Source organism: Pelodiscus sinensis, chromosome 1 (genome assembly GCF_052426305.1).
Source record: "Pelodiscus sinensis isolate ZL-2025 chromosome 1, ASM5242630v1, whole genome shotgun sequence".
NCBI classification, from domain to species: domain Eukaryota; kingdom Metazoa; phylum Chordata; order Testudines; family Trionychidae; genus Pelodiscus; species Pelodiscus sinensis.
This window is the reverse complement of record NC_143052.1, coordinates 320,387,362-320,410,157: the sequence shown is the minus strand read 5'-3', so window position 1 is coordinate 320,410,157 and position 22,796 is coordinate 320,387,362. Positions and strand designations below refer to the sequence as shown.

The 22,796-nt window shown below is 40.8% G+C and overlaps 1 protein-coding gene across 2 annotated transcripts in view; it reads left to right on the top strand.

Annotated features, from left to right (window-relative positions):
• Nucleotides 1–22,796, top strand: part of GUCY1A2 (guanylate cyclase 1 soluble subunit alpha 2) — a 270,795-nt gene that overhangs the window by 10,095 nt on the left and 237,904 nt on the right. Inside the window, exons 2-3 of one of the 2 annotated variants that reach the window (XM_089775679.1) lie at nucleotides 15,490–15,551; nucleotides 20,901–21,022. In XM_089775679.1, coding sequence (XP_089631805.1) covers nucleotides 15,490–15,551; nucleotides 20,901–21,022 — 184 coding nt within the window. The remainder of the gene's footprint in view (nucleotides 1–15,489; nucleotides 15,552–20,900; nucleotides 21,023–22,796) is intronic. The other variant, XM_089775680.1, reaches the window with a different exon arrangement.

The window sequence follows — 22,796 nt, the reverse complement described above, 5'->3', positions numbered from 1 at the left end:
CTCTCCTCTTTTGCAACCCTCATCTGTATTCCCACCAAGCAGTAGGCAACTCCTGTTAATTCTAATGGGAGTTATGTACCTATGTCTCCTATTTGTGGACAGAAGAGACTCCCTTTGTAGTTATCCATCTGACCTGAAATCAGGGAGGAGTTTCTTTAGCTGTCCAGAAATTTGAAAAAGAACTGGGAAAGAGACATGTTCACCCTCGGCCTGATCCAAATGTCACTGAATTCAGTAGGTGCCTATTTCATTGGACTGGCTCATTTTTTCTAAGAGTGGGCAAAAAATTCCAGAAATCCAGCATGTAAATTGATTTGCACACCTTTCCAACAAGACCCAGTTTTGTGAGAAATTAACTGAACATAAGAATGGCCATACTGCATCCGATCAGTGAATCCGTTTAGTCCACTGTATTGTCTTTTGGACAGTGGCCAATGCCAGATACTTCAAAAGGAATGAACAGAACTGTGCAGTTATTGAGTGATTTGTCCTCTATCATCTACTCCCAGATTCTGGCAGCCAGAAGCTTATGGATACCTGGAGCATGGTGTTGAATTCATAACCATCTTGGCTAATAGCCATTAATGGATCTATCTCCATGAAACTGGCATAATCGTGTGTACATCTCTCTCAAATTTAAATTCAATTCCTATTATGCTACCAGATGTATTGCTATGTCTCATTTTAAGAGATTAATGTTGACATAGGATGATTACATAAATTATTATTAATTATAACTAGAAATGAGATATGTTTTTCACTTTCAGTGTAGAGTTTTCTGCCTCTCTAGGGTTCTGATAAAAGGCAATGGCACTCTAATGCCATCAGATAAGGGCTGATAGTATAGAAAATACAATTTATTATTCTACAATAGAGTAATTATTTGTGGACATTTTTATATTTGCTCCAGTTTTATCATGACTTGTTTCCAGTGTAGGGTTGAAAATAGAATAAAATAACAAGAAACTAATTTGTCACTGATTGGAATGTAAAATACATTGTACTCATGTAAGGGGCATACACTCACTCCCCTAGAGGTAGAGTAACTCCTGTTAGTTCAATGGAAATTAAACATGCATCTGGAGGAGGCTATGCTCTCAAGGATTTAAGGGTGGCTACACTACAGTGTTAATTCGAGTTAACTTAATTCGAAAGAGTTTGAATTAAGCTAATTTGAATAACGCATCTATACACAAAAACTATTTCAAAATAGTGTTTTGCTATTTCGAAATAGCACGTCCACACTGAGTGGACCCTGAACCGAAGTTAAGGCTGGCCGGAACCAGTGCCGGCAGGGCATCAGGTTAGGACTTAGTGTGTGGGGCTGCTGCCTGGGGCTAACTGAGCACTGCGCTTAAAAGGAACCTACCTCCACCCTGGACAGACAGTTCTCAGGGTTCTCCGCTTGCTTGTCTACCTCCATGAGGGACAGCAAAGCAGTCCTGTCTTGGAGTGCCCTGAGTGCCTGCACTCAGGACAGCACAGCACTCGGCCACATGGAGCCATAGCTGCCCCTAAGCAAGTCGGTGCATCTTGTGGGGTCATTGCCATCAGCCTGGCTGCACTTTCTGCAGGCTGCCATCCGGGGGGTCCATCAGGGGATTGTCAGGATCCAGGAAGCCCTGCGGGAGAGCATCCACCCCGAGGAGCCCTAAGAGCCACTGGAGGCTCGTGCCCTATCCCTCCCTCACGTCCTTCCACTTACCCCTTCCTAACCCCACTTCCTGATGTCAAATAAAAGACATGTTTTTTCATAAACACGAACTGTCTTTATTTAACAAAACTGGGGAGGGGGAATGAAACTCTGATGAGATTGGGGAAAGGAGGCAGGAGACAGAAGGAGAGAGAGTGGGAGAGGGGAGAGGGAAACCTGGGAGGCGTTCCTTCATCTAGTGTGGAGTTCATGGACATTGGGGGCATCCCCTCGAAACCTGAATAAGGTCCATGATCTCCACCCTGGACCAGGAAGGTGACCACCTTCTCCGGCCCCTGTCAGGCTCCTGGGAGCTGGCAGAGTTCTCCTGGGGAGCGGTGGAGGGCTGGCTGCCAGTGGCTTGCTGGCTCATGTTTTGGGGCCACTGCGTCAGGGGCCCCGGTGGCCACTGTTGGCTCTGGGCTGGAAGGCTTGGAGCTGGCACAGGCACTGTGGCCAGAGTCTACCCCTTTAATGGCTCTGGGGAGAGGAGAATAAGTTTTCCTGGTTGTGCCCAGAGTGGCCACCAGGGCTCCCTGGGAAGGGCTGGAGGCCCCCTACTTCAAATTAAGTGTCTACACAGCACTTAATTTGAAATAGCTATTTCAAATTTGGTGTTACTCCTCGTAGAATGAGGTTTACCAAATTTGAATTAGGTGCTCTGCTATTTCGAATTAAATTTGAAATAGCGGTTTGCATGTATAAATGCTTTTAAAGTTAATTCAAAATAACAGCTGTTATTTTGAATTAAGTTTGTAGTGTAGACATACCCTAACTGATGCTTTTGGAAAGAAAATAGCATTAGATAGTACTAAATTTTTTAAAATTCTTGGTTGCTTTTGTTGTCTGAGCGGCTTAGGTAATACATTTTCTTCTTGAAATATATACATTAACTGGAAGTCAAATCTGATAAAAAAATTAAAATTGAAGAAATTTTCCTTTGTTTAAGGGCCCATCCAAAGCCTATTGAATTAAGAAGGCATTTTTTCCCTTTTGACTCCAGTGGGCTTTGAATCCAACTCTAGATTTACTATTAAATAATCTGATTTCAGAATTATCTTTTTCTATACAATCACTGTTTCCAATAATATGCAACAGGGACTATTCCTTAAATTAATATATAAATTCTTATTTATGAGTCACAAATAATTGAAAATTAGATTAAGAATAAATGTAAAAAGTACCTTCATTATTTTCCCCCCCAATAATCTTGAGTTGTTAGCCAGATTTGAACCTCAAATCTGCATCATAAATGCACAAAGCAGCACTATAAGAACTAAAGGAATTATTTGTGTAGATAATAGGAATAGCTGGCTGTAGCTACTAGAAAGATAAATGACATTTACACATTTATTACACCACATACTGTAGGAGGTAATGATTCATTGTTAACCCATCAGAATATCATTATGGATCAAAGTTCATTGTTGATAAGAGATTCCTGCCTGACTTTCTGGATGGAGAATACACGTCTTAAATAATAGGTAAGTTCAAAGAATTTTTGTCACAATTGCTATCAACTTGTCTACTTGATAGCTTGAGCATCATACGCTGGATTTGGCTTTGCAGTTGAACCAGCCATCAACTGTGTTAGGAATGATTGTTTAAAGGAAAAAATCTTACAACTTTTGATAAAACACTGGGAGAGGACTGGCGGCACTTCCAGTTAGAACACTTGAAGTCGGAAATCACACCATTTTGAAGAAGTGCCGGTGGCATGTTAACAGGGTTTATTTCCTTAAACTTAATAACATCATACTGCTGTAAGAGTACCTTTCAATTTAAAGGATCAAAAACACTTTTTACTTAAGTCATTTCTGGAGTGGAGGGCCAGAAGCCAGGCAAACAACCATCTGACAGCAGGTTTTGCAGCAGTGGAAGTAATAACTTAAAACAGCCCAGCAGAATCTTACTGATATGAAAATCAAGTTTAACATCTTATGTAAAGGATCTTCATCCTTTGTACAAAACTCATGATCTGCCTCTGAGGGGTGAGAGATTGTATTACCCTTGCTGAGATTTGAACCTTTGATTCCAATATGGCAAATATAATCATTAGCCCAATTATCATAATCGTTCCTGCACGGTGCACAAGCAAAAGCTTCCCATGACTGTTCTGCTTAGCATAAAATACAGCTTCATGAAATTCTGGGATAAGCCTAATTACCCTCATAAGCTATCATATATTCAGGCTGAAATCCTAAATATCTTGTAAATTCTGGAAAAAAATCGGTTTCCAAAAACATCTATTATACGTATTTATAATTAAGAAACAACTTTGTCTTGAAGCAGAGAACAAGGGTAGGACAGAGTCTTACCTCCAGAGTGCTATTACTCTATTTGAGAATTCAGACAGAAATAGGGCCTTGCCTAAGCTGGGGATTTCAGCCATTGGTGACTAAACACCAGGATAGCTTTGCCAGTGCAGGCAAAACTGCAATAAATGGTTTTCACTGGCTCAATTCTTTCCAATGTCAAGCTAGACGGGGTCATTATGATCATCTAGTTTGAACTCATGCATAAGTGCTTAGCAGTTTTGCCAGTCTATACTTGGGGTATGCAACAATAGCTGTAAGCAAACTAGGGCAAATTCCCTTTACAGATGACGCCTACATTATTTTCAAGTGTGGCTGCTTGAGAACAGAGTTATTTTATTACTTCACAACGATACAATATCAATAAGCTCTTTGTAGACTTTTCAATGTTTACAGAGAAGAAAGTTCCCACCTGTCTTTACTGTTAAAATGTTCATCGACTAAAAGAAGTCATTCTAGTTAATTAGCATTAAAATTCTTTCTGCAGGTATATGCTTGCAAATTACAAAACTAACTTTCAAAATGAAGGAAAAAATGAAGTGGAGTTTGTCTGTTGCCCTCAAAAGGATAAGTTATTCTGTGCAGCACAGTATGTAAAGCTAAAATAATTTTCATTCTGAAAATCTGATATGTAATGTTCTTAGCATAAAGGATTCATTGGGAAGAAAGGGAAATGGACATATAAATCTCTTCATTTCTAACATGTCTTCTTTAGTATACTGATGACTTTACAGAGTAGATTTAAGTTAGGATTACAAATAAATTTCATAATATATATCATATTGTCACTTGGAGAACATATTGGCTGTGTCTAGACTGGCATGATTTTGCGGAAATACTTTTAACTGAAAAGTTTTTCCGTTAAAAATATTTCCTCAAAAGAGCGTCTAGATTGGCATGGATGCTTTTGCGCAAAAAGTGCTTTTGCACAAAAGCATCCATGCCCGGTATAGATGCCCTTTTGCGCAAGAAAGCTCCGATGGCCATTTTAGCCATCGAGCTTTCTTGCGCAAAAAATTAAGGTACCTGTCTACACTGGCCTTCTTGCGCAAGCATTCTTGCGCAAGAGGGCTTATCCCTGAGTGGGAGCATCAAAGTATTTGCACAAGAAGCACTGAATTCTTACATTAGAACGTCAGTGCTCTTGCGCAAATTCAAGCGGCCAGTGTAGACAGCTGGCAAGTTTTTGCGCAAAAGCAGTTGCTTTTGCGTAAAATCTTGCCAGTCTAGATGCACCCATTATGTCTGTAGAACAGAATAGTCTTTTTCCAACCCATATGTGGTTGAAATTCAAAGAGGAATGAAGTGATTTCTGCCTGCATGTATTATAATATATAGCACCCTGGGATATTTATCCTTCATGTTAAGAAGAGGATATAATAGTTGATTTCCATCCTGAAGCTCTGTAGTCCTAGTTGAAAGGTAGATGTATACATGCAACTAATATTTTTTCCATATTTTATTTTATCAAAGAGTTCACACTATTATAGCCAAAGTAAAGTACTTTTGCTTTTGTTAGTTATTAAACAGAGGGTTTTTTAAACTTTGGGGTTGTCTATATGTGTAAACTTTTGTGAGCAAATACAAAGTACACAATGGGACATTGGTTAGAAGGCAGTATGGTCTGGAAGAATGAGCATGGGGTAGACATTAGCTAACTCTGAGTGCTAATTCTGACTCTGCTACTGACTCATTATATGCTGCTAGGCAGCTTGCTTTACTTCCCTGGAAGTAGTGTTCCCTCCTATTTTTTCCATCCATGTGTGGAATAAATGTATGTACACCAAGGCATGTGCAGATATGTACCACAAGTAGAAACACATTTATATCTCTCCTGGGTGGCTTTCCAAGCATTCATCTTGCAGGGAACACTGCCTATATGTTTACACTATGGTATAAGGTTGAATTAAGATACGCAACTTCAGCTACGTTAATTGCACTCTGCTTTTGGCACTGTCCACACACTCCCTTTGACTTCCCTTACTCCTCATGGAAGCAGGGAGGGAGAACACACTCCCTTCAACTTCCTCTACTCCTTGTGGAAGCAGGACTACCAGCATCGACTGCAGAACCCCTCTCAGTTTGAATTAGTGTGTCCTCACTATACCCCCTAATTTGAACCCTGGAAGATTGACAGTGGCAGCTTCGATCTTTTGTGTAGCATAGACATACCCTAAGTTTCCCCCATCCTGGCTTCCCAGTCAGCCTCCCCATTAGGGCCAAACTGCAGGCAGTGCTGGCTCCACTTTTAACCATGCTTGGTTTTCTTGTTGACAGAGCTTCTGTTCGGTTTTCTTTTTACATTTTTTTGGTAGGTCTTCTGTATTGGCTGTTTTCCCCTGGAGTCCCAGCTGCTAGAATGAAGAAATTGCATGAGAATCTTGGCTTACTTTTTTTTTTAATGAAAGTTTCTGGCTCTTGTGGTTGTAGAGAAAAGCTTGAGAATGTCAACTGATTGTACCCTAAGGGTTCAGGAACCAGATGGCAAAAGTATTAAAAAACCACATGCTCCCAATTTTATTTTATATACTTAAGAATCCTCAGTTTTTCACTGGGGGCTTGATAATTCTCAGATGTTTGAGACTGAGAAAATTGGGTTCTAGCTCCACTTCTATGCCTTCTCCTTGGCTCTCTATGTCCTCTATGTTCATTCTCCTCCTGGTGCTAGGATGTATAGGAAGGGAGCTCTATTCCACTGGACTTTACTATATCCAGTGGAGAAGGATTCCCTTTATTAGGCCATTGCAGTACCACCAACTGCTAACGGTGCCTGCACATCCTAGATCAGAGCCTCTGTCTTTACCTGGTCTGTGCAGGCCACTAGAATCAGTGAATCACCCAGCTTTTCTCCCAATGCCCTGATAGTTCTGGAATGTGGTTAAGTGCTTAGAACTGAAGCATGCAGGAGCCTCCTTCTAGTTTGCTTCATCTTTGCAGCTTATAATAGCAAAAAAGCTATTGGTAGGAATATTTCTGTGATCAAGTGGCTAAGAAAAGAATGATTTTGGAGATTTCTAAACTACAGGATCAATACTATGGAAATGACCAGAAGTCAGAATGACTTTTTGGCCAGTTTTCCCTCCAAGTCTTTAAACCCACCAAGGGTATGTCTACACTACCACCCTAGTTCGAACTAGGGTGGTTAATGTAGGCAACCGGAGTTGCAAATGAAGCCCGGGATTTGAATTTCCCAGGCTTCATTTGCATATTGCCGGGTGCTGTCATTTTTAAATGTCCGCTAGTTCGGACTCCGTGCCCACAGCTACACGCGGCACGGAGTAGGTAGTTCGGATTAGGCTTCCTATTCCGAACTACTGGTAAACCTCGTTCCACGAGGAGTAACGGTAGTTTGGAATAGGAAGCCTAATCCAAACTACCTACTCCGTGCCACGTGTAGCTGCGGGCACGGAGTCCGAACTAGCGGACATTTAAAAATGGCGGTGCCCGGCAATATGCAAATGAAGCCCGGGAAATTCAAATCCCGGGCTTCATTTGCAACTCCGGTTGCCTACATTAACCACCCTAGTTCGAATTAGGGTGGTAGTGTAGACATACTCCAACTGACATGCATTTACAGATTAATCACTTGTGCACAGATAAGACTTTTTTATTTCATGTTTTATAATACATTTTATTCAAAAGAGGCATTCCTCATTGAAGGCCAGATCACCAGCAGTAAAGCTGTCAATTTATGTCACCACCAATCAATTGAGTGATTCAGCACTAAAAGTTTCAAGTATTTACAACTTTAAACAGTGAAGCACTAAATTGTCTGAGCTGTCTGATGGCTTAACTTTGCAACCAACAGAACTAATTTATAAGGCAACTTTGCAGTGTCTCAGGGTACAAACATCTAGGGGGACCCCCTGACTTGACTGAATTCCTTAAAAAAACTTGTGATAGGCTCAAAGTGGTTTCTAGCTGAGCCAATTATGCTCTTCAGTGCTTAACTTTCATGTGCTTAGATTTTTAAGCGCTTAAGTTTTCAGTGCACAACAGTGGACATGTTGAAACACTTCTGATGCTCAGCTTGAAGCCACTTAGCTTCTGTAAGGAGAAATGTTTAAGGTCTTTAGAGAATCATGAAACTTTCCCTGAAGCAGGGCTGGCTTTATGGGTGGGCAACTGCCTAGGCCGCCATGGTCAGGGTAGATGTGTGTGCTGTGGTTAAGAGGCTGTAGAAGGGCAATGCTTACCTGAGTGACTAGGTTAGGGGACAAAAGGGGCACTGGGGCAAGAGCCAGTCATTCATACGCATCCCTTCTCCACCCTCTGAGAAACTGCAGCGTAACTCCTGCTCCAGCAGTTGCTGCTCTGCTTGCTGAGCTGCCACCCGCTGCTCGGGGAGCAGTAATTGAAAAGTGCCAAATAAAGCTTGCTTAGGATGCCATTTTCCTGATCCCCTCATCTGTTAACGCTCTTAGGAATTCCTAACTCTATCGGGTATACTTCCTTGGTAGTGTTCATGTACGCTCTTTGGGTGAGTGAGGAATGGGATGTTGAATACTATTGGAGATATTAGACTTTATGTAAATTGGGGATAGTCAATTATTTTTGTTAAAGGTTGGCCAAGGTAAAGTCAAGGTCCAGACTCCAGAGAAAATAATTACCCCCCCCCCCAAACAATAATAAGTAAATCAAAATATTTTGGAGTCTGTTTAAAAGCATGTGGCGGTCTGGCTTGGGCCTGCAGTCTGCCTGTTGACTACTCTAATGTAAATTAGTGATGTGTCCAGGGCTGGATTAACACACAGGAAAAACAGGTACATGCTGATGGCCCGAATTTGGTATGTGGGGGTGAAATTTATTAATTTGTGTTTTACTGTTGTGGATTTGCATGCAAACTGAGAAGATTTTGCTCACTTGTGTTGGTAGCATTGTGACCCTGTGTGCAAGGTTGCAAAGTCACTCATGCAAGTGTATTACATTCTTTTAGTTTGTGGGCAAATCCACACTGGTGGATGAGTAAACAGAAATAGACCTCATGCATAGCTTAGACTCACGTTACCATTCCTAACACAGCCAAGGAGAAAGGAGGGGCCTGGGAGCAATGTTTTACCCTTTTCAAACAAGATGGGGGCCCAGAAGTGTATATTTCTCTAGAGCTCAGTAATAGATTAATCCAGATCTGGATGTGGCCTCCTCTGAAATACTATGTGCAGCACTGGTTGCTCTCTTTCAAAAAAGGATATTGTAGAAATAGAAGGGGTTCAGAGAGGTTCATCACTGGAGGTATTTAAGAGCAGGTTAGACAGACATCTATCAGGGATGATCTAGATGGTGCTTGGTCCTGCCATGAGGGCAGGGATCTGGACTTGATGATCTCTTGATGTCCCTTCCAGTCCTACTATTCCATGATTCTATATAACAAAGACGCTAGAGTCTGGAAAAACTCTTATGAAAGGAGATTGAAAAGATGAAATTTGCTTACCTCAGAAAAGAGATGGATAAGAAGAGATAAAATAGCAAATGGTCTAGATTAGGTAGATTGTGAGCTTCTCTTTTCCTCTAAACACAAGAACAAGGGGATGTTCAATTAAATTAAAAAGTGGCAAATTCAAAACTGATAAAAGGAAATACTTTCCCACACAACATGTGATTAAACTGTGGAAATCTGCCACAGGAAATTGCAACTAAGAACTACAAAATTAAAAAGAGCTAGAGAATTTTATATGGATAACAAGAAATTTCAGAATTATAATAGTTAATGCCAACAGCCACTTTGAAAGGAATGTTAGACCTCATGCATCAGGTCTTGAGAAAATCTTACTATCTAGATTAGGGTAGCACCAAGGGAGAGGGGCAGTTTACCTTCCTATCTGTCTGCTGCATGGTTCTGAAACCTTTCTTTGAAGCTTCTTCTGTCGGGCCCATCACACAGAACACTGGACTAAATGTACAGCGGGTCTGAATCCAGTGCTGCAAGTCCCGTGTGGGTTTTTTGTTGTTTTTTTTTTGGTGATAGTGCTAATTTGAATGCACTTGGAAGATTTAACTGTAAACTAATGACTTTTGATTATATGTTAAATGTGAACTAATTACTGGTGAATAGTCAATATTCTAGACCAGCGTTTCTCAACCAGTGGTACAAGTATCCTAAGGGGTACTCGAGAAAAGTCTGGGGGGTATGTCAACACAACTGAAATTTGAAGAAAACTGAATTTTTTTTGTTTTACAGTGCTTTATTATTTGTGTACTTTTTATACCCAAAAATTTAATCGCCCACCCTGCTGCAGTTAAGTTGTTTGCAATTGTAGAAAAAAAATAGTGTGTCTGAAAACTGTAGGTACTGAGGGTACTTATAATTTTTTTAAAGGGGTACTTTATAAAAAAAGGTTGAGAAACACTGTTCTAGACCATAAGACCAGCCATACTAGATCAATTCAGTGGCCCATCCTATTTTTTCAGTGGCTAATGCTACATGCTTCAAAGGGAATGAACAGAACAGAACAGAACAGAAAATCAAGTGATCCATCCCTGTCATCCAGTCTCAGCATCTGACAATCAGAGGCTTAGGGATATTGTAACTATTTTACATGTATGTAGAGCCTTCCATTTCAAAGGATGTCAGTGAGCTGTAGTGCTTCTCTAATAAGTATATGGTTCATTGAGGCTAAGGCTTAGAGTTGTATTGGGGGCAGAGAAGAGGAGCACTCCCATAGATAATTACAATTAGGGTTGCCAGATGGATTCATCAAAAATACTGGACACACTTGACATTACATCACAATCTACATGACATCTTATTTAGAAAATATCGGACCTTTATATTTTCTCAATTTGTTTCCTGAACAGAAAGCTCAAATACTGGACTGTTCGGTTCAAAACTGGGCACCTGGCAACCCTAATTACAAGCTGCACTATACTTTTACACCAGTGCAGTGCTTTCTGCAGCTCCATAGAGCTCAAGCAGGTTGTACTTCTTGGAGACAGTGCACTTTGTCGGCAAAAAGCGGCAGTGTAGAGGAGGATCTGTCGAGAAAGAAAGCCTTTTTCGACAGATCCAGTAAGCCTCCTTGCCGACAGAGGGATGCAGTCTAGACATACCCTCTCTGTCCCCTTTGGAAAATATAGGAGGGGTGGCCACGCTCAAGATGCCATTTTGGATAGCTTTTGCACATGGTCACGATGAGAGGTGTTCCTTACCCCCTCTCTTTCCATTACTTTTCTGAATGGGCATAGCTAAATCCATGTTAGAATCACATTGCCCAGTAGTGAAATGTGGCCACCTCTGAAGTGAAACAGCAGATTTTTAACACAGCATAGCAACATGGTGTAATAAATAAGACAGGAAGTGAATCATAATATACTTCTCTACTTCATAATGATCCAGATGAGATTACATGCGGGGGTTGTATAAAATATTTGTATTTAAATGGTAATTCAGAAGTGTTCAGGTCATTAGTGGTCATTTCTCACTTGTTCACTAAATGAAACAAAAAACAGGACTGTGTAGCACTTTAAAGCGCTACACAGTCCTGTTTTTTGTTTCAGCTGCACCAGACTAATACGGCTACATTTCTACCATTGTTCACTAAATGTATCTCACATGGATCCATATGTATTCTTTATCTGTATATGGTTTAGTTCATTTATTTTGAATACTTGCTTTGGTATGTGTGTGCACATGTGCATGCATGTGCTCATGTAAGAATTAATTTTACACAGGATTAATTTTGAAGGTTATGTTGTTTTGTTAAATTAACTAATACTTCTTTTGGCAGTTTCTTTCCCTGTTACTACTACAGAAAACAAATTTTGTTTTTTCCTTATGACTGCAGTTTAAATAGAAGATGTCCAATTCATTTAAACAGTTTCAGAATTCAGGGATTTAACTGCTATTCCATTTATTTTTGAATGGGTATTTCAAGGTTTAAAACTCTATTGACATTTTCAGAACTATAGGGCTGAATAATGCTAACATATTTTTTTCAAATAGTTTGTCGATCTCTTGCACAAACCAATGGATCTTTCTAGAAAATATAGAAAACAATTATTTGAATGTTTTTACCCTAATCTTTTGTGGGTTTGCATATTGTATGCTGTACAGTTACTATCTGAACAATAAATCACTAGGTTCATGTTCTACTCTGAGTTATCTTGCACAATTATAAACTCGCTATAATTTTTAGCTACAGTCTGGTGGAATGATTGTGGGAATTTGACCTTTGAGCTTTACCATTCATATGAAAGATGAACCTTTTATATAAGGCTATGTTTACAAACAATATCATAATCCTATATCCAGATCTTTTTCCACATGTGAACGCTGGGATTCTCTTAGAAATAGGTTGGGTGTTGTTAAAAAATGCTGTCAACAATTTTAACGCATAACCTGGTCTATAGTGTTGATGGCTAAAATGTGCAGAATGTTCTCGCAGGGTTAGACCCTACAGAAAACAGTGCTGTGCACACTGGTGAGCAGAGCATAGCATTGGGAGCCTGCTTGTAGGGCCAAATCTTGACATCAGCACGAATTCTGTCTAGGTGAGGAGTCTGGCTTTTTTTCCTCTCAAGAAGGGGAGGATCACAGACATTCCATTAGGATGGAGCTAAGAGTCTGAGGTGTGCAATCTTCTAATGTGAAAAAGGAGATCAGGAGCTCTTGGGCTTTAGAGCAGGGGTCTCAAACTCATGGCCCATGGGCCAACTATAGTTCGAGCAGTTCCACAATCCAACTTGCTCACAGCTGTTGGCATATGCGTCCCGGCAACCCTGGGGTGCTCATACCCTTCTCCCAAGTCCAGCTTCTGGTCTGCCTCTGCCCCATCTCTTCCAGCCCCACTCTGCCCTTTCACCCCATCACGCCTCTCAAGCCCCCTCCCCTGGGGGACACGGCCTTGGGGATTACCAGGGAGCCTGGCTTGGAGTGGCAGCAGGAGTTAGGTCTCCCTGCACTCACTGGAGTGGTGGGAGCTGTGAAAGTGGAGTGGCACAGCAGCCTCTGCTCTGCTCCAGTACCATCTCCCAGGCCAGCCCCATGGCTCCACTTCACCGCAGTAGTGGAAATGGAATGCCTTGGCCCCTGCGCAGGCTGGTTTGGGAGAAGGCAACCGAATGGCGCAGGCTGCTGAATGACTCCGCTTCCCTGCGGCGCCTGCCACTGTAGTGAGTGCATATGTGTGAGTGTGGGGGCCCATCCCCTGCTGCCAGCCCCAGACCACCTAGGGAGCCACAGGCTAACTTGAGTGTGGGGGATCATCCCATCCATCGGATGGTTGGGGCAGCTGCTACAGGGCTCCACAAAGTGCAGGGGGTGGGGTGGCCACCCTGAACCATCCTATGGATGGCACAGCTTTGCACCCTCTCCCCCCCCCCCCCCCGAGGCCACAGGCATGTGCCAGCAGAAGCACGGAGCTAGTAGCCAGATGCTGCTCTAGCCCCGCTATGCTACCAGCGGTGGTGCCGGGACTAATGGGGGGGAGGGGGTTAAATCTGGGGACACATGGCAGAGGGGAGTGAGAGAGACATGGGGGGAAGCATGTGGGCTGGCAGGTGGAGCTGGGAGACATGTGTGAGGAACTCACGGAGACCCCTGACCACTCCTCCTCTGGAGCCCTGACAGATGGGGATGCTCCCTGGCCTACTAGAAGGATTTGAGGACTGGCACTATCCCTATGGTAAATTGAGTTTGAGAACCCCTGCTTTAGAGTGTGTGTGCATCATACTGAGGGCAGCTGGTATTGCAGTGCATGGGGAAGATTAGCGGAGCTGGAGTTTAGTTAGGGCAACTTTTTTATATCCATTTCTGCATCATGGCTGTTGAAGTAGGAAAATGTACCTCTCAGCGTGCCACAGGATTACGGTAGTTGGCAGCAGCTGCCAAAGTACATTTCAGCTGCATTGGGCCCTTAGGACTGCAACACCTGCTGTATAAAATGGGAGGAGACAGTCCTTGCAAATGCAGTGGTCTAATTTGTATAAAGTGTCTGTGGCTTTTGCAAGAGCACATTTGAATGTTTTCAGAGAGAATAAATGTAACTCCTGCTGAGAAAAGATGTAATTACCTAAGGTAAAAAAAAAAAGCTCTTCAGAATGTTGAATTCTGTTTTCCCACTTTATTTCCCAAATACATGAATTTCTACAGATTGTGCATATAAATTTAATACAAATTCTTGGTGTTTGCTATTTCATGTTTTATAAAGCTCTTCTACAAACTGTGTGGGCTGCTGGTGGAGAGGATTATATTTAGTTTCTCATTTATATTTATTTTATTATTTATTTAAAGACAGGGAGTGGCCTTCCTCTCCAAACCTACTGGCAGACGTGGGAGATAAAGCCATCTTTAGAGCTTCTGAATTTGTATAAGCCCAATGAAATATCTTACCACAAGGCTTCCCTTGTTTCTGGAATTAAATTAATCTAATTAAAAGAAAACATTTCCATCAGAGCCTCTCAAGGCAGCTGATGTTCCCAAAAGCTGGGGTGGTCCCAAATTTTCCTAATGATCAAGTTTGTGTGATTCTGATCCTATCTGCCTTGGGTTATCCTGTGATCCTTTGTGACATTGAATATTCAGGCAGTCTTGTATATCAGAATTGGGAACATCAAATGTGGGCTCTGCTAAACGAACTGGAGGAGGTAGACAGGTGGGAACCTTAAAATGCTTAAAAGCTTAATGATGTGTTTGATAAATGCCTGTCACTTTCTGGGAAGAGAAAGTGCTCTCATGACTTATTTGGGCAATTCCAAGAAGTACTTGTCTAGAGTTTGGGTGATGCCAAGTACAACAAAGAACTCACAAGAGCACTTCATAATAAGAGATGGGGGGAAGGGGGAACCTTTAGTAAATATATGGTGCAAAAATGGTTGAAATTCCTCACAATTTGCTCTCCAGTTGGTAAGTACTCTTAACTCCAATTGACTTTAGAGAGTTGGTGTTTGTAATGTGTCAGAACTGGGACATTACAAAATAAAGAAAACATCTGTTAATAAATGAATTAAATTCTCTGCATTTCTACTACCATATCTCAAATAGATTTGGAAAAGCCAGTTCTCTTCCCTGCTGATGAAAACTGAGCATATGATATTGTCCCAAGAAAAAGCTGGTTCATTACATATTGATATAATAACATATTATTGGATAGCATTCAAAGTTTATTTTAAAATCAGTTTGGCAGGTGATATTATGTGAAAACTAATAATAAAGCAAGGGCTACATAGTTGTTTTCTGATGCCTTACAAAGAACATTAGTTGTGTCAGGTTGTAACATTTATTGCTGTTTAAACAGTGAAATAAAGTATAAGAAAAAGAACAATGAATTATGGATGAATTTGCATTATAAGAACAGATTAGTAGTACTTCTGCATTGTTTCCATTAGTGATGGGTAGGTACTAGCCCAGATGTAAGGTGAAAAGGTGTAGAATTGGGGAAAAAGCCCAGTATATTAATAGATAACTCAGTAGTCAGACATTGTGCTGATGATAATTTGCTGATAATGATTGTTCATTATTATTTTGTTGTTTTTATTGTTCTGTAGCCTCAGACCATACAGCAGACTCTCCAAAGGACACTGCGATATTATGAGCATCAAGTTATTGGGTAAGTAAAAGAGAGTATGATAGTTATTAGAAGGGTGACTAAAAAATAAGTAAAAGCTGATATAAGTGAAGTAATACCTTTCTGCCTTCTAAGTAGTGGGTTCGGGAGAGCAACTTTTCTGAATTTTCTCAGAAATACTTAGAATTGCTTTTCAGTAATGATAAATATTATTATAATTTCATTTTTTGTTATTCTTCATCTCTCCTGCTGTAGTTAAATAAGTACAGCCCAATCCTGCTTTCATTCGAGTCAATGGGAAGCAGACTGAGCCCACAGAGGAGCAGGTGTAAAATTTATTTTCGTGTGGGGAGACTTTTTGTATTTTTCAGAATGTGCCCTTGACTGTCAGCCAAGATGGCATAACAGATTAATTGTTGTTAATATATGTTTGTCAGACCAAAAGCCCATTGTGTTATGTGCTGGACAGGCATATTGTAAATGCCAATGCCTACCTTAAAAGCCTTATATCAGTTTAAGGCTCAGATCCTGCAAACAGTTATTTGTGTCAGAAGCTTTTAAGTACATGAATAGTCATGTGGAATTACTCACTTGCATAAGCATTTGCCAGAAAAGGGCCTAAAAGACAAATTCTGACAGCTGGCTGAAACAAACAAACAGGTGAGGGGGAGAGAGAACAGGGTAACTATGACAAGATAATACTAATCATTCCAGAAATCACTGCCACCCTTTTGTTTTTTGTCTAGCTCCCACCTACCCAGGTGTTTTTATTGTCATAGATACTATTCCTAACAGAGCAGGAATACTATGCCTGAAAGACAGTATTAATTAAAAAACTGTGTCAAATGTTGAATAGTGTCCCTGACTGTATTTAATTACGGAGCTGTAATGGCATCTTTCCTCTATTACCCAGGTTGGGTCCAAGGTATGCCATAGTTAGGGAATTGTTCATGTACATTTTCAAATCTTTTTGTCAAAATGCACACAGCTCCCTATCTTGCTCTGTAGCATTTGTAAGGCTATCATGTCTGGCATGCACCCCAGGATAGAGAGAGTGTCACTGCTGTGGGGATCAAGTGTATCTCTTTGCTGGTAGTTATGACATCTACTATTGAGCAGATATGGGCAAGTGGGGGGAAGTCTTATGGCAATTTTTTTTGTTACTTGAAAAGATTGCTTTCAAGTTGCACAGTAGTAAATCTCAGGTGCCAGAGAGGGACTACCGTCCTTTAAGAACAGCATAATTACAATAACAATGTAGCTTTTAAATCATGGCCACTTTCAGAACTGTTTGCTTTTAATGGAGAGAAAAATAAGGCAGCTCCTCTTACATTCTAAAGACCTGTCACTCCTAATGCTATGCCTATTACTTAAGCTGTGTTTTGTTCCAGATAGATAACTCTATTTGCTTGCTAATCCAATATCTGCCTGTCTTCTAGGTGTATGATATTGGGCCTGATCCTGCTGTTCTTACTGTTGCCAGTAGGGGTTTTGCATGTGTAAACTCGCAGGATCTCTCAGATAGACTTTAGTTTAAAACACAATGCTCACATCAGCATAAATAGCCAGATAGGCTCTCTGAGGCTATGTCTAGACTACAGAGTTTTTCTGGGAAAAACTCTGCCACATCCAGGGAATGCGTCTGCTCTTCTGACATTTTTTGCGGAAGAGCAGACGTGCTCTTTCAGAAGCCCCGTCTTCCTCGTGCCATGAGGAAGAAGGGCTCTTCCAAGAGAGGAGGTTTTTTTCTTAAATTTGGCCCAGTGTAGATGGGCCAAATTTCAGAAAAGCCTCTTCCGACAAAACTATCGGAAAAAGGTATGCAAATTACGGAGTGCAATTTGTATACCTTTTTCTGATAAAAAGAGGCAGTGTAGACATAGCCTGAGAGAGTGAATTTTTGGGGCCTCATTCTCTGCTGCTCTGCACTTGATATAGTCTTTGTATAATAGGTGCTAACAAAATCAGAATAATAGAGCTTTGCACATGAGTGTAAATGACTACAGCATGTAAGCAGTGAAGAATCAGGATTATCGACTAGAGAGAGAGAGAGAGAGAGTCTAGTAGCTTGAAAACAGGGCTGGGTACCTCGGACATTGTTTTCTTCTGCTTTTGGTGAAACACTTTTATGATCTTCTCTTGCAAGGTGTTAAGCAGCTCCTTGGCAGTTGAAGGAGCTCAGAACTTCCCAGGAGTAGTTCAACATCCTAAAATGGGGGTTCAGCCAGGGATATGTGTACCCATTGGGGGTACAGAAGTCTTCCAGGAGGGCAGATCATCTAGATATATAATTAGTTTTACATCAGGCTACATAAGCACTAGTGAAGTCAGTATAAACTAAAATTTAATGTAGACAATGACTTTTTATATTGTTCTATACATTGTACACTGAAAGATAAGATGTGGAGAAATTGGAGAAGGTCCAGAGAAGAACAACAAGAATGATTAAAGATCTAGAGAACATAACCTATGAAGGAAGACTGAAAGAATTGGGCTTGTTTAGTTTGGAAAAGAGAAGACCGATGGGGGACATTATAGCAGTTTTCAGATATCTAAAAGGGTGTCACAAGGAGGAGGGAGAAAACTTGTTCTTCCTGGCCTCTGAGGATAGAACAAGAAGCAATGGGCTTAAACTGCAGCAAGGGAGGTTTAGGTTGGACATTAGGAAGAAGTTTCTAACTGTCAGGGTGGTTAAACACTGGAATACATTTCCCAGGGAGGTTGTGGAATCTCCATCTCTGGAGATATTTAAGAGTAGGTTAGATAAATGTCTCTCAGGGATGGTCTAGACAATACTGGGTCCTGCCATAAGGGTAGGGGACGGGACTTGATGACCTCTTGAGGTCCCTTCCAGTCCTAGTATTCTACGATTTTTTATTTATTTTATGATTGTCATAAAAATGAGAAAGTAGACAATGTTTCAGTAATAGTGTGCTGTGACACTTTTTAATTTTTATGTTTTATTTGTAAGCAACTGGTTTTTAAGTGAGGTGGAACTTTGGGGTGTACAAGACAAATCAGATTCCCTAAAGGGTACAGAGAGCCACTGTCCTAGAATATGGGAGGCTTTAGGCTTGCGGTGAGGTAGGGAACACTTTCTTCACCCAGGAGGGCTTAGTGTTTAGTAAGATCACACCCAACATTTATGCCTAAATTTTATTAGTGAAAGGGAGATAAATGCAGGGTATCTAAATAAGTTTTTCTTTAGTGGCCTGATTTAGTATTTGCAATTAGCAGTGTTGTAGCCGTTTTAGTCCCAGGATATTAGAGTGATATTAGGGTTGGATCGACTTCTGATGGTTAAAGAGAGACGCTTTCCAACTACACAGAGTTAGTATTCAGGTCTGGGAAGATACTAAGGACTCTACACCAGGAAATTGGGTTGGAATAACTATGTCACTCAAGGGTGTGAAATCCACACTCCTGAGTGGTGCAGTTTAACCAATCTAATCCCTGGTGTAGACAGTGCTAGGTTGACAAGATAATTATTCTATCAAATTATCCTCTACCTCTTGGGGAGGTAGATTGCCTATGCTAATAGGACAACCTCTCCTACCCACCTTAGTAGTTTCTTCACTGCAGAATTTTAAGTGTAAGAGTGTCACAGCTAAACAGGAGGCAGAACAGATTGTTTAGCATAAGGCGTTAAGACCTATTTTAAGGCACCATTCAAGGTGAAGTGGCCTGTTAATATCTTTGCAGCTCTAGGACCAAAAAAGGAGGGAAGGTTTTAGTGGATTACAGACTATTGTAATTATGCCATAAACAGAGTGGCTACGTCTACATTGGCATCCCTTTCCGGAAAAGGGATGCTAATGTGACACTTCGGAATTGCAAATCTGCGAGGGATTTAAATATCCCCCGTGGCATTTGCATTTACATGGCTACCGCTTTTTTCCGGCTTGGGGATAAGCCGGAGAAAAGCGCCAGTCTAGACGCGATTCTCTGGAAAATAAGCCCTTTTCCGGAGGATTTCTTATTTCTACTTGAAAGTAGGAAAAGGGCTTATTTTCCAGAGAATCGCGTCTAGACTGGCGCTTTTCTCCGGCTTATCCCCAAGCCGGAAAAAAGCGGCAGCCATGTAGATGCAAATGCCGCGGGGGATATTTAAATCCTTCGCAGATTTGAAATTCCGAAGTGTCACATTGGCATCCCTTTCCGGAAAAGGGATGCTAATGTAGACCCAGCCAGTGTCTATCAAAAGCAGGATTTTTATGCACCAATAACTAAGTGGATGAAACCAGACAATCACTGTACTCTCAAACAATTCACACAGCAAAATGATAAAAAACAAAAACGTCACATCACCCATGGGCAAACACTTCACAAAATGATCACTCTGTATGTGATCTCTCAGTCCTCTTCCTCAAAAGAAACCTGCACAACACCTTCAAAAGATGAGCCTGGGAGCATAAATTCATTATTTTGCCTGGGAACTCATTAATGGATCTAAAAGTGACTGTACTCTTACAAAGCAGTTTCAAAAAACAGCTGGAGAGAGAAACTACAGAACTTGCCTCCATATGCAAATTTGACACATTTAACCAAGGTTTGAACAAAGACATGAACTAGATGAGCCATCATATTCAACACCAAAATGATATCAAAAGCTAAGTATCGGGCACTTACAGCCCAATCTATTAGCCTCATTTAGCATGGACACTCTAATTGACAAGATCTTTGTTCCCCTTTCCCTCCCTATCTCCCCTCTTTTTCTGCTATTTATTTGTACCTCTGGGCCCCCTGCTCCATTCATCTGAAGAAGTGGGTTGTGCCCACGAAAACTCATGATACTATCTTCATTTTTTGTTAATCTCTAATGTGCTGCATGACCATTTGTTGTTTTTTAAATTATTTTGTTAGACACTAAAAATTATGGTAGTGTTAATAAGGACACTAGATTTATGGCTTATTACAATAATCTTTTGATTTAATGTACAACTATTAAGAACAGCACCCCAGTGGGGAATTACATGTAAAGGACGAGAGAGGTTTGCCCACTACTTAGCCCTTTGATGTTTTCCCCTCCTTTATGACTTTTTTTCATTATAGAAAGTACTCAGTATTATTCACTATTATTACTTTTCAGATGTTTACGCCAATTCCCAACACTGGCTACTTTTGCTGATATTAGTAAAGTGGGTCTATTTATGTATTTGTTTTTAACCAGATATTATAGGCTTGATTCTGCTCCATTAAAATCAATGAGAGTTTTTCTTTAGTTTGAAGTGGAAAAGGATCAAGTCCTAAATTATAGAGCGATAAAGAGAAGATGAACATGTGCTTTCAAGAGTGCGCTAATATTAGTTGGTTATAACCAACTTAGTCTCTCAACCCATTTGTTACATAACTTAAGCAGATGTATAGAAATTGTTTATTTTTTCCCCCTAGTTACAGGGATGCAGAAAAGAACTTTCACAATATATCAAACAGATGCTCCTATACAGACTGCTCTGGCAACGATGAAGCTGAAGATGTCTCAGGAATTCTCCAGTGTACAGCTAATATACTCGGTACTTTTTTTTTTTTTTAAATATGACTCATTTGCTTTGGAGGTGTGTTGTGTTTTTTGTTTTGTTTTGTTTTTGTTTTTTGTTTTTGTTTTTGCCAGTCCTATCATTAATCATGAATGAAGATCTTTTCTGTTCCAATCAGGGTAGCTTAGACTGCATTCAGCATCATCATATCATGCTGGTGGTGTCCAGGTTATCTCCTTTTCCAGGCATATTTTACCTGTCTGAAATAATCCATCTTGCTTTTTCACGGAGCATTTGCTTTCTACTTTGTTGTCACAGAGTATAGGAATTTCAATACTCTGGAGTTGGGTCTGAAATTCATTTGGTGTTGAAGTATAATGGAAAAAAATGAATTTGGCTCTCAGAGATAGGTCAAGAGGTGTTATTCTGTTAGGTACATTGATATGGGGCCTGGAGAAACCATGTTTTAGCAGAATGTAGTCCCCTGAATCATAAGATTATCTTTGTACTGAAGGATCCCAAATGTTCCAAACTTGCATGAATGTGGAAAAGAGATAATGCACCACTGATGTGCACCCACCTCTGGGTTGACATATGCTACTGCTAAGTCAATGCAGCAGCACTGCACAACAGGACAGGGAATGAAGAATGTTACCCTACCAAACTGAAAGAACCGAGGTTGGCAGAATATTTACTGGAGTTGGAATTTGGCCAGACTAACCTGTTTTCTGCATGTTGCGAAAGACAGATGTGAAGCCGTAATTTAGTTTCATTGCTGCACTGTATATGAGATTTTAAAGTGAAAGTTGTGTATTTGTGTGATAAATTAGTCAGTTTCAGATTATGGGTTCAAATAGAGGCAACTGACCCTAAACAGAAAAAACTCTCTTCTACTACAACTTTAGGGTATGTCTAGACTGCAGTCAGGGGGTGTGATTGCAGCTTGTGCAGACAGGCCCAAGCTAGGTTTATTCTCACAATGTTGGGTCCTTCAGCAGTGAAGCTGTGGCAGTGTCAGCCAGACCTGAGAGTGATTATTTAGGGCTATGAACTGGCTTGTACAGCCTGTGCTGAGGCTTGCAATGCCATGGCCTCACTGTTTGGGTACCTGAGCTAACTAGATTAAAGATAGATTAGCTAGGCTGGCTCCTTCACATCCTCTGATCTTTGTCCAGGCCTAGCCTTTGTTCCTGTTCTCCCCTGGGCGTCAGTAAGGTTTTATTGATTCTCAGTTTTTCTCTTTTTCTGTGAAAACTGATCTTAATCCACACTGAAATTAAAAAAAAAAAGAGAACTTTTCACTAAGAACTTTAATGTAAAATGGGTCATTTAACCCTTTTTTGTCAAAAACCCTTTTCATTTTTGTTGTTTTAGAGAAACTGTTACAGATCACCTTCAGCCACTGATGAATTAGCTAATTTAAACATATGTAATGGAGCTCCTGTTCTCCTGCAGTGGGTCATGTGCTTCCAGGCCGCAGAAGGATGAGTATTTTCTCTCCTCATCTGAGTAAACTGCAACTCCCAGTCTAATTGCTCACCTCAGTGGCTCTCTACAGTTCTCAGTTTAACCCCCTTAATTCAGGGGCAAGCCATAGTCTGATTTAGTCACACTAATCTGCTACCAGGGGGAAAAGGGAGAGGAAAAATTTCTTAGGCTAGGGAGAGCAATAATTTTTGGTGGGAGGCCACTCCAAGATTTTTGAAAGTGGTCAAGGGCCACATTTTTCTGTGGAGGTGCGGTGTCTAGGATGGTGCAGAAGGGCGCATGGGGTAAGGGACTGGGGTGCAGGAGATGGTGTGAGGTCTGA